At 45.5% G+C, this 12,365-nt stretch overlaps 1 protein-coding gene across 1 annotated transcript in view; it reads right to left on the bottom strand.

Annotated features, from left to right (window-relative positions):
• The window catches only part of LOC109890544 (probable cationic amino acid transporter), a 20,955-nt gene extending 9,282 nt beyond the window's left edge, over nucleotides 1-11,673 (bottom strand). Inside the window, exons 1-4 of the mRNA XM_031792665.1 lie at nucleotides 11,430-11,673; nucleotides 5,754-6,121; nucleotides 5,386-5,571; nucleotides 5,003-5,239 (exon numbers count right to left, since the gene is read on the bottom strand). Of these exons, the coding sequence (XP_031648525.1) occupies nucleotides 5,003-5,239; nucleotides 5,386-5,571; nucleotides 5,754-5,868 (538 nt within the window). The 5' untranslated portion in view covers nucleotides 5,869-6,121; nucleotides 11,430-11,673. The remainder of the gene's footprint in view (nucleotides 1-5,002; nucleotides 5,240-5,385; nucleotides 5,572-5,753; nucleotides 6,122-11,429) is intronic.
• Between the last annotated feature and the right edge of the window lie 692 nt (nucleotides 11,674-12,365).

The following is a 12,365-nucleotide window of genomic DNA, read 5'->3' as shown; positions in this document are numbered from 1 at the left end:
GGAGGGAGGGAGGGAGGGAGGGAGGGAGGGAGGGAGGGAGGGAGGGAGGGAGGGGGGGAGGGAGGGGAGCAGAGAGCGAGGGTGAGAGGGATGGGAAGAAGTAGTTGAGGGAGGGAGGGGAGGGAGGGAGGGAGGGAGGGAGGGAGGGAGGGAGGGGAGGGCAGAGAGCGAGGGTGAGAGGGATGGGAAGAAGTAGTTGAGGGAGGGAGGGAGGGGGAGCAGAGAGCGAGGGTGAGAGGGATGGGAAGAAGTAGTTGAGGGAGGGAGGGAGGGAGGGAGGGGGAGCAGAGAGCGAGGGTGAGAGGGATGGAAAGAAGTAGTTGAGGGAGGGAGGGAGGGGGAGCAGAGAGCGAGGGTGAGAGGGATGGAAAGAAGTAGTTGAGGGAGGGAGGGAGGGAGGGGGAGCAGAGAGCGAGGGTGAGAGGGATGGAAAGAAGTAGTTGAGGGAGGGAGGGAGGGAGGGAGGGAGGGAGGGAGGGAGGGAGGGAGGGAGGGAGGGAGGGAGGGAGGGAGGGAGGGAGGGAGGGAGGGAGGGAGGGAGGGAGGGAGGGAGGGAGGGAGGGAGGGAGGGAGGGTTAAACACACACCACACCGGGAGGTAAACATACATTTTTTATTTAACCTTGATTTAACCAGGAAAAGCCCATTGAGACCCAGAGACTCCTTTTCAAGGGAGACCTGGCCAAGAAGGCAGCAACAATCAATACATTACATAATTAAAACATACAACAATAGAATACAATACAACATGATCCAGATTTAAAATAAGCATTTACACTCCTCTGTAACAGTCTCCCATAAAAAATGTAAATTAATTCAGTGGCACTAACATATCTAGATGAAGCATGGATTGTAGACTGGAACCCTGGGGCACATATTAATCTCAAGAAAGATAGACTTGTGATTGTCAGTACATACATATTGTGTTCTACCAGAAAGATAGTTCCTAAACCAATTTACTGCCCCTTCACTGAGACCAATGTTACTGAGTCTAGCTAGCAACATGGTCAACTGAATCAAAGGCCTTTGATATATCAACAAACAGAGCAGCACAATGCTGCATTTTATCAAGTGCATTTATGATGTAATTTGCCACTTCTATAGCTGCAGTTGTAGTGCTGTGCCCCAATCTAAAGCCGGACTGAACACCTCTTAGGGCTGTTACGGTAACCGTATTACCGCCACACCGGAGGTCACGAGTCATGAAGGCAGTCAAATTCAACAAGACTGTTTAGTTAGGGTAATTAGGCTTCTCCAAGCTCTGATGCTGCTGCTGTTCTTCAGTAGCCTACCAAACTTGCTAACTGCCTGGTACTTAGCACTTTATTGTCCCTCTAATCACTCTGACATTAATGCAAATGTATTCGAAAATCTAATCAAATACTTCATGAGAGCTCATGTTGCGTAACATTTCTATAGGCTATGCAATTGTGTGAGAGAACAGCGGGATGGCTTCTATTAAAAAGAGGAGGATCCCATCAGCTTTCTATGGGCTAGGCCTACTATATTTATTTCTCAACTTTCCTCATATTAAGCACATTGCTTCTCTTTACAACAGGAGTATAGCCTATCTGACTGGCATGAAAATAAACCACAGGGAAAAGCATCCTCACTATATACATGCATAGATGACATGTATTTTATCCCACTGCCCCTGTTTCGATACAGGTGCATGATAATGATCCATTCTAAATTTAAAAAATGTCACAGATATATTATTTAGTATATGTAAAGACAATATTATATCAAGAATAGTCTGATGGGTGGCAAAATTTGCCTATCACTTGAATTATATATAGTTGGAGTCGAAAGTTAACATACACATTAGCCAAATACATTTAAACTCAGTTTTTCACAATTTCTGACATTTAATCATAATAAGAATTCCCTGTCTTAGGTCAGTTAGATCACCACCTTATTTTGTAATGTGAAATGTCAGAATGATAGTAGAGAGAATTATTTATTTCAGCTTTTATTTCTTTCATCACATTCCCAGTGGGTCAGAAGTTTACATACACTCAATTAGTATTTGGTAGCATTGCCTTTAAATTGTTTAACTTGCGTCAAACGTTTAAGGTAGCCTTCCACAAGCTTCCCACAATGAGTTGGGTGAATTTTGGCCCATTCCCCCTGACAGAGCTGGTGTAACTGAGTCAGGTTTGTAGGCCTCCTTGCTCGCACACGCTTTTTTAGTTCTGCCCACACATTTTCTATAGCAAATGTTCTATAGGATTGAGGTCAGGGCTTTGTGATGGCCACTCCAATACCTTGACTTTATTGTCCTTAAGCCATTTTGCCACAACTTTAGAAGTATGCTTGGGGTCATTGTCCATTTGGAAAACCCATTTGCAACCAAGCTTTAACTTCCTGACTGATGTCTTGAGATATTGCTTCCATATATCCGCATAATTTAATTCCTCAAGATGCCATCTATTTTGTGAAGTGCACCAGTCCCTCCTGCAGCAAAGCACCTCCACAACATGATGCTGCCACCCTCTTGCTTCACAGTTGGGTTGGTGATCTTCGGCTTGCAAGCCTCCCCCTTTTTCCTCCAAACATAACGATGGTCATTATGGCCAAATCGTTCTATTTTTGTTTGATCAGACCAGAGGACATTTCTCCAAAAAGTACAATCTTTGTCCCCATGTGCAGTTGCAAACAGTAGTCTGGCTTTTTAATGGCGGTTTTGGAGAAGTGGCTTCTTTCTTGCTGAACGGCCTTACAGGTTATGTCGATATAGGACTCGTTTTACTGTGGATATAGATACTTTTTTCCTGTTTCCTCCAGCATCTTCACAAGGTCCTTTTGCTGTTGTTCTGGGATTGATTTGCACTTTTCGCACCAAAGTACATTCATCTCTAGGAGACAGAACGCGTCTCCTTCCTGAGCGGTTTGACAGCTGCGTGGTCCCATGGTGTTTATACTGGCATACTACTGTTTGTACAGATGAACGTGGTACCTTCAGGCGTTTTGAAATTCCTCCCAAGGAAGAACCAGACTTGTGGAGGTCTACAATTGTTTTCTGAGGTCTTGGCTGATTTATTTTGATTTTCCCATGATGTCAAGCAAAGAGGCATTGAGTTTGAAGGTAGGCCTTGAAATACATCCACAGGTACACCTCCAACCGACTCAAATGTTGTCAATTAGCCTATCAGAAGCTTCTAAAGCCATGACATCATTTTCTGGAATTGTTTAAAGGCACAGTCAACTTAGTGTATGTAAACTTCTGACCCACTAGAATTGTGATACAGTGAATTTTAAGTAAAATATTCTGTCTATAATCAATTGATGGAAGAATTTCTTGTGTCATGCACAAAGTAGACGTCCTAACCGACTTGCCAAAACTATAGTTTGTTAACAAGAAATTTGTGGAGTGGTTGAAAAAGGAGTTTTAATGACTCCAACCAAGAGCATGTAAACTTTCAACTTCAACTGTATTATCACTTGTGGATGACGCCCAGTATAAGAAACAATGCCTTTTTTTTGTGACTTGTTCAAATCATAGTCGCAAAGCCTAGCCCATAAGCCTATATGTTTTAGTAAGGTTTGTATCACAACTAAAGTGGCCAAATAACTTCTTAAAATGAAGCACATTAATCTGCTTTACAAGGGGCGTAGAGCCTAACTGACATACAGTGGGGCAAACAAGTATTTAGTCAGCCACCAATTGTGCAAGTTCTCCCACTTAAAAAGATGAGAGAGGCCTGTAATTTTCATCATAGGTACACTTCAACTATGACAGACAAAATGAGAAAAAAAATCCAGAAAATCACATTGTAGGATTTTTATGAATTTATTTGCAAATTATGGTGGAAAATGTAGGCTGTATTACATGGATTTAATAGACTTTTAAAAATGTATGGAAGCCAGGAGATGCTAAATGTGTTCATGTTAATTAACGGTCAATTACCGTGAGACCTACAGTTATTTGCTTGACAATCACCGGCTGACGAAATATCGTGACCGTCACAGTCCTAACCCCACTCAGTATGTTCTTTTCAATTAGGAAGTTTTTCAACTGTGAGTTCACTAGGGATTCATAGACTTTGGCCAGGATAGGGAGTTGGGAGACAGGACGATAGTTATTAGATCTGAGGGATCTCCACCCTTTAGCAGTGGGAGGACATGAGCTGATTTCCAAATGGTGGGAATTGAATTGGTCAAGAGACTCAAGTTGAAAACGTGAGCCACAGGTTCAGTAATAATACCAGCTGCTATCTTTAAGAGGTAGGGGCCCAGGTTGTCTGGACCTGCAGACTTTTTAGTGTCTATTGCCTTTAGACCTTATAAGAAATAAGAAACAGCATAAGAAACAGGCTCAAAGTTGAAATGGTTTATATAATAGTTTACTGTAACAGAGCTTACATTAGATACCTGGGCCCCACCATTACCAAAAACGGAACCAGCAGAACACACATGAACACACACTGTCAACAGTCATGCACCGTGCCAACAGTGTGTGTGTGTGTGTGTGTGTACGTGTGTGTGTGTGTGTGTGCGCATGCGTGCATGTTTGTGTGCCTGTGTGTGAGCAGAGGGAATGGATGACAGGCTAGATGGCCAGTGGTTGGAAAGTTACCATTTCCTTTTCCTGTCAGAGAGATTTTGTCTCCCTCTGTCTGTTTTCACAGTTCCTAGGCTGTCACACAACTGTCACAACACTGTAGCATAACCCTCGCTACAATCCACAAACAGAAAAAGTAGTGATCATCTGTTATGTTAAGGAATGAGCTTTCACTGTCTGTTCCTATACTGCTAGCCACTCTAGACGCCAGGCTCACATTCAGGAAGGTGAACCCTACTGACTTGTATTATTACTCTAACTGTCAGAAAGGCATGGCTGTTCAACGCTCTACATTTCTACGCTGGACACAGCCCAGGTCTCAGGGAAGATTATGTCACAGCTACTGGAAACACCACACACACCCACACAGATATACAGCACACACCCTCCTCCCTTCTCCACCCCCTCCCTCCCCACTCCACCCCCCTCCAGACTCACCCAGGCCGTTGAGTGTTCCGATGTGTGTAGTCATAAACGTAGAGATGCTTTTATTGGCTAGTGAGTCCGCCATGCTGCTGAGAGCCGACGCCCCCGCGGCTGTACCAATCAGGTACTCCAGGATCAGGTTCCAGCCAATGAAAAAGGCCACACACTCCCCCACTGTCACGTAGCTGTAGGTGTAGGCTGAGCCTGTTGTCTTGGGAACGCGAACCCCAAATTCAGCATAACACACTCCTGAAGGGGAGACGCACAAATATCATGTAGCAGTGTGTGTGTGTGTGTGTGTGTGTGTGTGTGTGTGTGTGTGTGTGTGTGTGTGTGTGTGTGTGTGTGTGTGTGTGTGTGTGTGTGTGTGTATGTATGTGTGTGTGTGACATTACCTGACAGTATAGAGGCGACAGCAGCGATGATGAAGGAGACGATGACGCCAGGTCCGGCCATCTCCTTAGCAACCAGCCCAGAGACCACGTACATCCCCGTGCCAACGCAGCTGCCCACCCCTAGTGACACCAGGTCCACCGTGGACAACACCCTCGCTAGTTTGGTGCCATGGCTGCTGGTACCACCTTACATTAGCATACAAACACACACCTTAACATAAAACACACGTTAATATAACCCACACACATATATCTACACATACTGTATACCCACACATATACCCCCCCCCCCCCACACAGACACACACACATACACACACATTCCCACCTTCATTCACACCCCTAGAGGCCCCCCTGTAAACACCTACCTGTCCCAGAGTCCAACATGCTCTCTACCGGTTTGGTCCTGAGGACTCTGGAGGTGAAGGAGTGCCATCCTGCCCGCCACTGGACACGCTGCAGCTTACCACGCAGACCTGACATACTGAGGTCACAGGTCAGTGGTTAGAGGTCAAGGGTCAAGAGAGGGCTTTAGCTTTTTTTCTATTTTATCCTCCGGCGTTCACCTTTCACCTTTCCCCTTTTCTCGTAAATAACGTTTCTCCTTGTGAAGACGGGCTGAGTGGGAGAGAGGATGGGAGGAAGAAAGTGTCTTCTCTCTGGTAGTCAGGTGAGGGGGGTGTCAGCAGTGCTTCATGGTGATATAGAAGTGTTCTCTGTTGTCTCAGGTATCAATCTGTAACAGAAAATCCCATGTTTTTACACATACAGTACAATACAGCTGACAACATATGACACCATGTCTGTGTCTTGTCCACAGCTGTTTGACAGTTACAGTCACATTGGGGAAGATATGGCTGGTTATCCATCCTTTACTGTAAAAACACACACACATACACACAGCGAGGTGTGTGTTCCAGAATCAGTTTATACCTGAACACAGAGAACTAATTATCAGCTGGTCCTTGTAGACCTGTTGTTATAGCAACCATGTCATAACACCACGCCATAGAGGACACTTCATATCCGTCTGTATGTGTATGTGTGTGTGTGTGTGTGTGTGTGTGCTTGCATGCGTTCCAGATGACTGTGTTGTGTTGTAACTTCCTGAGTCATCATCACTTCCTGATTAGATCTGACCTGAGATGAACTCAGAGCTGATGGACTGTAAGGACTCAACTCCTCCACTCCCCCCAATCTGACAGAACACATTGCTCTGTTACAGACCCACACAAGCACACACAATATAATAACAGCCATAGACAAATAATTACAGGGTCGTGCGTCCCAAATGGCACCCTATTCCCGACATAGTGCACTTAGTCCAGAGTACTGGTCAAAAGTAGAGCCCTATAGAGGGAACAGGGCTCTATTTGAGACACAGTCACGGATTCAACCTTCGATCAAACCAATCCCCTTGTCCTCCGCCCAGTTAGTCAACGACTGCACTCATAGAAGATGATTGAGTAAAACCATTTGGTCTAAAGTGAACAGGAGTTAATACCCAGTCAGTATGTGCGTCCCGGGTAGGAAAATAACCTGCTCTGATGACTGCTATTACTGACAACCTCTTTCCATCTTTCAATGAGCTTTCTCTTTCTCTGTTTATTTCTCTATTATTCCCCCTCTGTCTGCACTCAGGAAGAGAAGGCATTTATGTAAAGTGGGCCAACGCACCTCTCAATCATCGAGCACTACTCAATCATCGAACACTACACACACACGCCTCTCAGCCATCAACCACTTAAACGAGGCCTGCAATTACCCAGCTGTTTAACCACAGTGGTTGTGTGTGTGTGTGTGTGTGTGTGTGTGTGTGTGTGTGTGTGTGTGTGTGTGTGTGTGTGTGTGTGTGTGTGTGTGTGTGTGTGTGTGTGTGTGTGTTTGTGTGTGTGTGTATGTTTGTGCGCGCGCGTTTCAGTTTAACCACAAAGCAAGGCACAATACAGGAGAGAGGTGGCCATGGCTATTGTCCCTGCAGAGTGGATAATAGAACATAAAGGATAAGAGAGGAGGGATGATGATGGAGGGATGAGCAGCAGACTGATAAGACAGCTCATCTGTTCCCATCAGACACAGTATTGATCTCAAACACAATGCAATAGGATCTGTCCTCCCTAACTAGAAGAACAGGTGTAAACAGCCCATTACAATGTCCAGCCGTCCTCTGTCTTTCGATCGGTCTGTCTGTCCGTCCGTCTGCCTGTTGGCACCTGTCATCTGGTTTCCTAGTCATCCACCATAATAATAAATTATTGTTATTCAATCAGCCAATCAATGGGCATGATTCATTGTTGTAAGAGAGTGGTTAGCTGTGTGTTCCAGCCAACATTCTGTCTGATTGACAGAACGTACAACCTGATTCAGCTTCTGGAACTCAGTACCTTAATAAAGATAAGAGCCTCATTCAGTCCAATCTGGCAACCGATTCAGTCTAATCTGGCAACCAGCAATGTTCTAATATGGCAACCACTGGACTTCTGAGTAGGTCAGAGTCAGAGAGAGGGTATGTCATCATTGGGTATAGGACCTGACTCAGGAGAAAGGTTCTCTCTCTCTTCCTTTCTTTCAGTCTCTCTCTCTCTTTCTCTCTCCAGTGCTGAGTTCAAGAGTGTAGTGAGAGTGTGAAAGACAGCTGGAACGCAGCCCTCCATCTCCCTCTCTCTCCTCTTTCCCCCTCTCTCTCTCTCCTCTCTCTCTCCTTTCTCTCTCCCCCCTCTCTCCTCTCTCTCTCTCTCTCTCTGTCCCTCTAAATCTGTGTTCCTTTGGATGGCCTTGTATCTGATAACCATGGTAACCATATTGCCAAACTGTGACACATATCTAAAAGGACACACCAATACGCTGTACACATCACTAGGGCCCAGAGTTTATTCCCCCTTCCTCTCGCTCTCTATCTTTCTATATATCTACGTGGCCTGTAGTCTGGTAGGGGGTGTGCTGCTGATGACGGAGATGCAGATGGCTCTGTGATGGTGTGTGTGTGTGTGTGTGTGTGTGTGTGTGTGTGTGTGTGTGTGTGTGTGTGTGTGTGTGTGTGTGTGTGTGTGTGTGTGTGTGTGTGTGTGTGTGTGTGTGTGTGTGTGTGTGTGTGTGTGTGTGGAGGTGATTGTACTAGCTTTTATGCACAGACAGGCTCTGTGACGTCAGTGAGGCTATCTGCCATTCACAAACCAAATCAGGTTGTGTGTGTTCTTGTGAGAGGGTGAGTCACACATGCAATAGAACAAGGTTTATGAGATCATCTATAAACACACACACACACACAACAATCTATCAAGCAATCAAGAAAAGGGCACTTTGCGCAAACAAACATTTAGACAGTATAAGGGAACACAAACACACACAAACACACATACACACACACACACACAGCTGCAACCTGTGGCTCAGTGATGTTTCATCATTACGCATTACACACACATACAAACACACACCTGTTGACAGAATGATTGATCTAAATCCATTACAAACAAGCTTATAGGGAGCAGTCGATGTTACTCCCCGTGACATCTAGCCATGACAGGAGGGGAATTATTGAACTGGTATCCCCATCAGGGTTAAACTCATCTTGTGATCTTCCTTGTCATGACGGGAATGTAGCCAAACTAATACCACATAACAGACATGCCTATTATCAAGACTTAATCAACACCATATTTTAGCAATAAGGCCCGAGGGGATGGGGTATATGGCCAGTACACCACGGCTAAATGCTGTTCTTAGGCACAACGCAACTCAGAGTGCCTGGATACAGCCCTTAGCCATGGTATATTGGCCATATACCACAACCCCCCGAGGTGCCTTATTGCTGTTATAAACTGGTCACCAACGTAATTAAAGCAGTAAAAATAAATGTCTTGTCATACACATGGTATACGGTCTGATATACCACAGCTGTCAACCAATCAGCATTCAGGACTTGAACCACCCAGTCCTGTTAATGAGTGCTGCTTTCAGCACCACGGCCAGCACCACAGATGGAAGGAGAGAGAAAGGGACAGAGGGACAGAGGGAGATGTAAAGAAGTGAGAGAGCAGAGAGTGGGGAGAATGGATGAGGAAGAGTGGTAGAGGAAGAAAAGGAACATGGGGAAGAATGGGTGATGGAGAGAGAGAGAGAGAGAGAGAGAGAGAAAGAGATAGAGAACTCTCATGACATGTAAATAGATATGAGCTTATTCTCAGGCTCCAGGCTTTCTGACACACATACCTGTCTCAACATCTCAGTGTGTGCGTGTGTGTTTAAACCTCAGCCCTAAATAATTGAAATCAATGTTTCCAGCTTTTGGCTTCTCAGACAGAGAGAGGAATGTGTGTGAAGGCTCTGATGATAATACTGCAGTTACAGAGCTCCCTTTGATCCCTCTCTCTCTACTATCTGTTTCATTCTCAAATCCAGAGAGGATGGAAAGTTATAACACAATAATATACAGTAACTACCTTATCCTACCCTATCCTTACCCTATCCTACCCAATCCTTACCCTATCCTACCCAATCCTTATCCAACCCTACTCTACCCTATCCTTACCTTATCCAACCCTACCCTATCCTACCCTAGCCTTACCCTATCCTACCCTATCCTAGCCTTACCCTATCCTACCCTATCCTTACCTTATCCAACCCTACTCTACCCTATCCTTACCTTATCCAACCCTACCCTATCCTAGCCTTACCCTATCCTACCCTATCCTTACCTTATCCAACTCTACCCTATCCTTACCTTATCCAACCCTACCCTATCCTAGCCTTACCCTATCCTACCCTATCCTTACCTTATCCAACCCTACCCTTATCCAACCCTACCCTTCCTATCCTTACCCTATCCTACCCTATCCTTACCTTATCCAACCCTACCCTATCCTTACCTTATCCAACCCTACCCTACCCTGTCCTATCCCTACCCTATCCTATCCTTATCCAACCCTACCCTAGCCTATCCTTACCCTATCCTACCCTATCCTTACCCCATCCTATCCTACCCTTACCCTATCCTACTCTATCCTTACCTTTTCCAACTCTACCCTATGCTACCCTATCCTATCCTTACCCGATCCTATCCTTACCTTATCCAACCCTACCCTATCCTCACCCTACCCTACCCTGTCCTATCCTTACCCTATCCTACCCTATCCTTACCTTATCCAACCCTACCCTTTCCTACCCTAGCCTTCCCTATCCTTACCTTATCCAACCCTACCCTATCCTTACCTTATCCAACACTACCCTATCCTACCCTTACCCTATCCTATCCTTACCTTATCCAACCCTACCCTATCCTACCCTATCCTGTACCTCCCAACAAATCTGCTCCCAAGAGAGTTTCCCCAACAACACAAGTTCAGATGCCCCCCCACTCCACACACACGCCGTCATCTATAGAAAAAGACAGCCTGATTCTTGCAGAGGATAGGCGTGCACATGGGCGTGCACCCTACCCACGCAGACATGATGCTATAAAACGGATCCCTTTCGTAAGGTCTCTCTCTCCCTTTCACACACACACACACACACACACACACACACACACACACACACACACACACACACACACACACACACACACACACACACACACACACACACACACACACACACACACAGCAGAGGGTAGCCTTATATCTATCTAAAGGTCCATCTATGATAAAATAGCGATCAGATGAGATGTAGCCTACTACGTGATGATATCAGGCAGATTTCAACATTTACTCTAGCTGTTGATAAACAAATACCTTTATGTCGGGTAATGTAATAACCAAATCGTATCTTCCTCTCCTCTCTCTCTCCTGGTGTCTACTGCAGCTACAACTGGGTTGCGAGCTCCCACCCCCCAACACATACACATGCACACGCACGCCGAGCAGGTGTGACTCAAGAATGAAACATTTTATCATCAAACAACTGCGCGATCAACTGCAGGACACACATACATACCGCGGGTCAAATACGCCATTTTCACACACACATAAACCATGACGACACAGACAGGGAGAGTGAGAGTGGGACAGAGATGGAGAGAAAGGATGAGAAACAAATTCACTTACGTATTCTACCGTGACCCTGGCAGATTAGAGGATGCTCGCCGTCCCCCGGAAAGGCTCGAGCTCCATGTCGGCTGCTGTTGCAGTCTCTCTCTCCTCTCTCGCTCGCCCTTTCTCGCTCTCTCTGCCTCTCTCTCCTCTCTCTTTCTCTTCCCTCTCTCTCTTCTCCTTCTCTCTCTTCAGCAGCAGTAGCATCTCGCGCATCACCAGGAGGCGGTGGGAGGCGAGAGCCTTTTAAATCATTCAGAAACCTGCTTACACCACGTGACCAGTCATCTATTATTTAGTTATATACCCCCTCCCCCTCCCACAGCCGAATGGCACTTCGTGACGTCACTTTCGTACTCTGAAGCGCGTCCCGGTTCCTCCGCTCGTCCTGTTCAATAGCCTATAAACAGAGAGAGGCATAGGCTAGCTATGTCATTTCTAAGAGCTCTTGTTTAGGATACCCGAGATACCGTTAACCAAATTGATATGATCCTATTTTAGGCCTATGTAGCCTGCTATGCTGTAAACTAGCCTATTTTACAATTCAATAGGTAGGCCTACTGGAAAATAACCCTAATCTGTGGGCCATCTTCCTTTTGTTCCTGTTTAGCTGACTTTAAGTAGTCTAAATAGCTTGCAAGGTAGATAGATGATCTATCGATCAGCGGAGGCTGGTGGGGGGAGCTATAGGAGGACGGGCTCATTGTAATAGCTGGAATTGAATTAATGGAACGGAGTTAAACATGTAGTTTTCATAGGTTTGATGTGTTTGATACGGTTCCAATAATTCCATTCCAGCCAATACAATGAGCCCGTCCTCCTACAGCTCCTCCCACCAGCTCCCACTGCTATCTATAGCCTATAGATGATTTCAAACAATGTTTATGTTTTTTTGTTCGGTCTGGTTGGGTAACATTTACCCATAAATTGCCATATAATAGGCCTATCATA

This window comes from Oncorhynchus kisutch, linkage group LG16, assembly GCF_002021735.2.
Source record: "Oncorhynchus kisutch isolate 150728-3 linkage group LG16, Okis_V2, whole genome shotgun sequence".
NCBI classification, from domain to species: Eukaryota; Metazoa; Chordata; class Actinopteri; order Salmoniformes; family Salmonidae; genus Oncorhynchus; species Oncorhynchus kisutch.
Note: the sequence above shows the minus strand (reverse complement) of the source record. Positions and strands in the feature narration are given on the sequence as shown.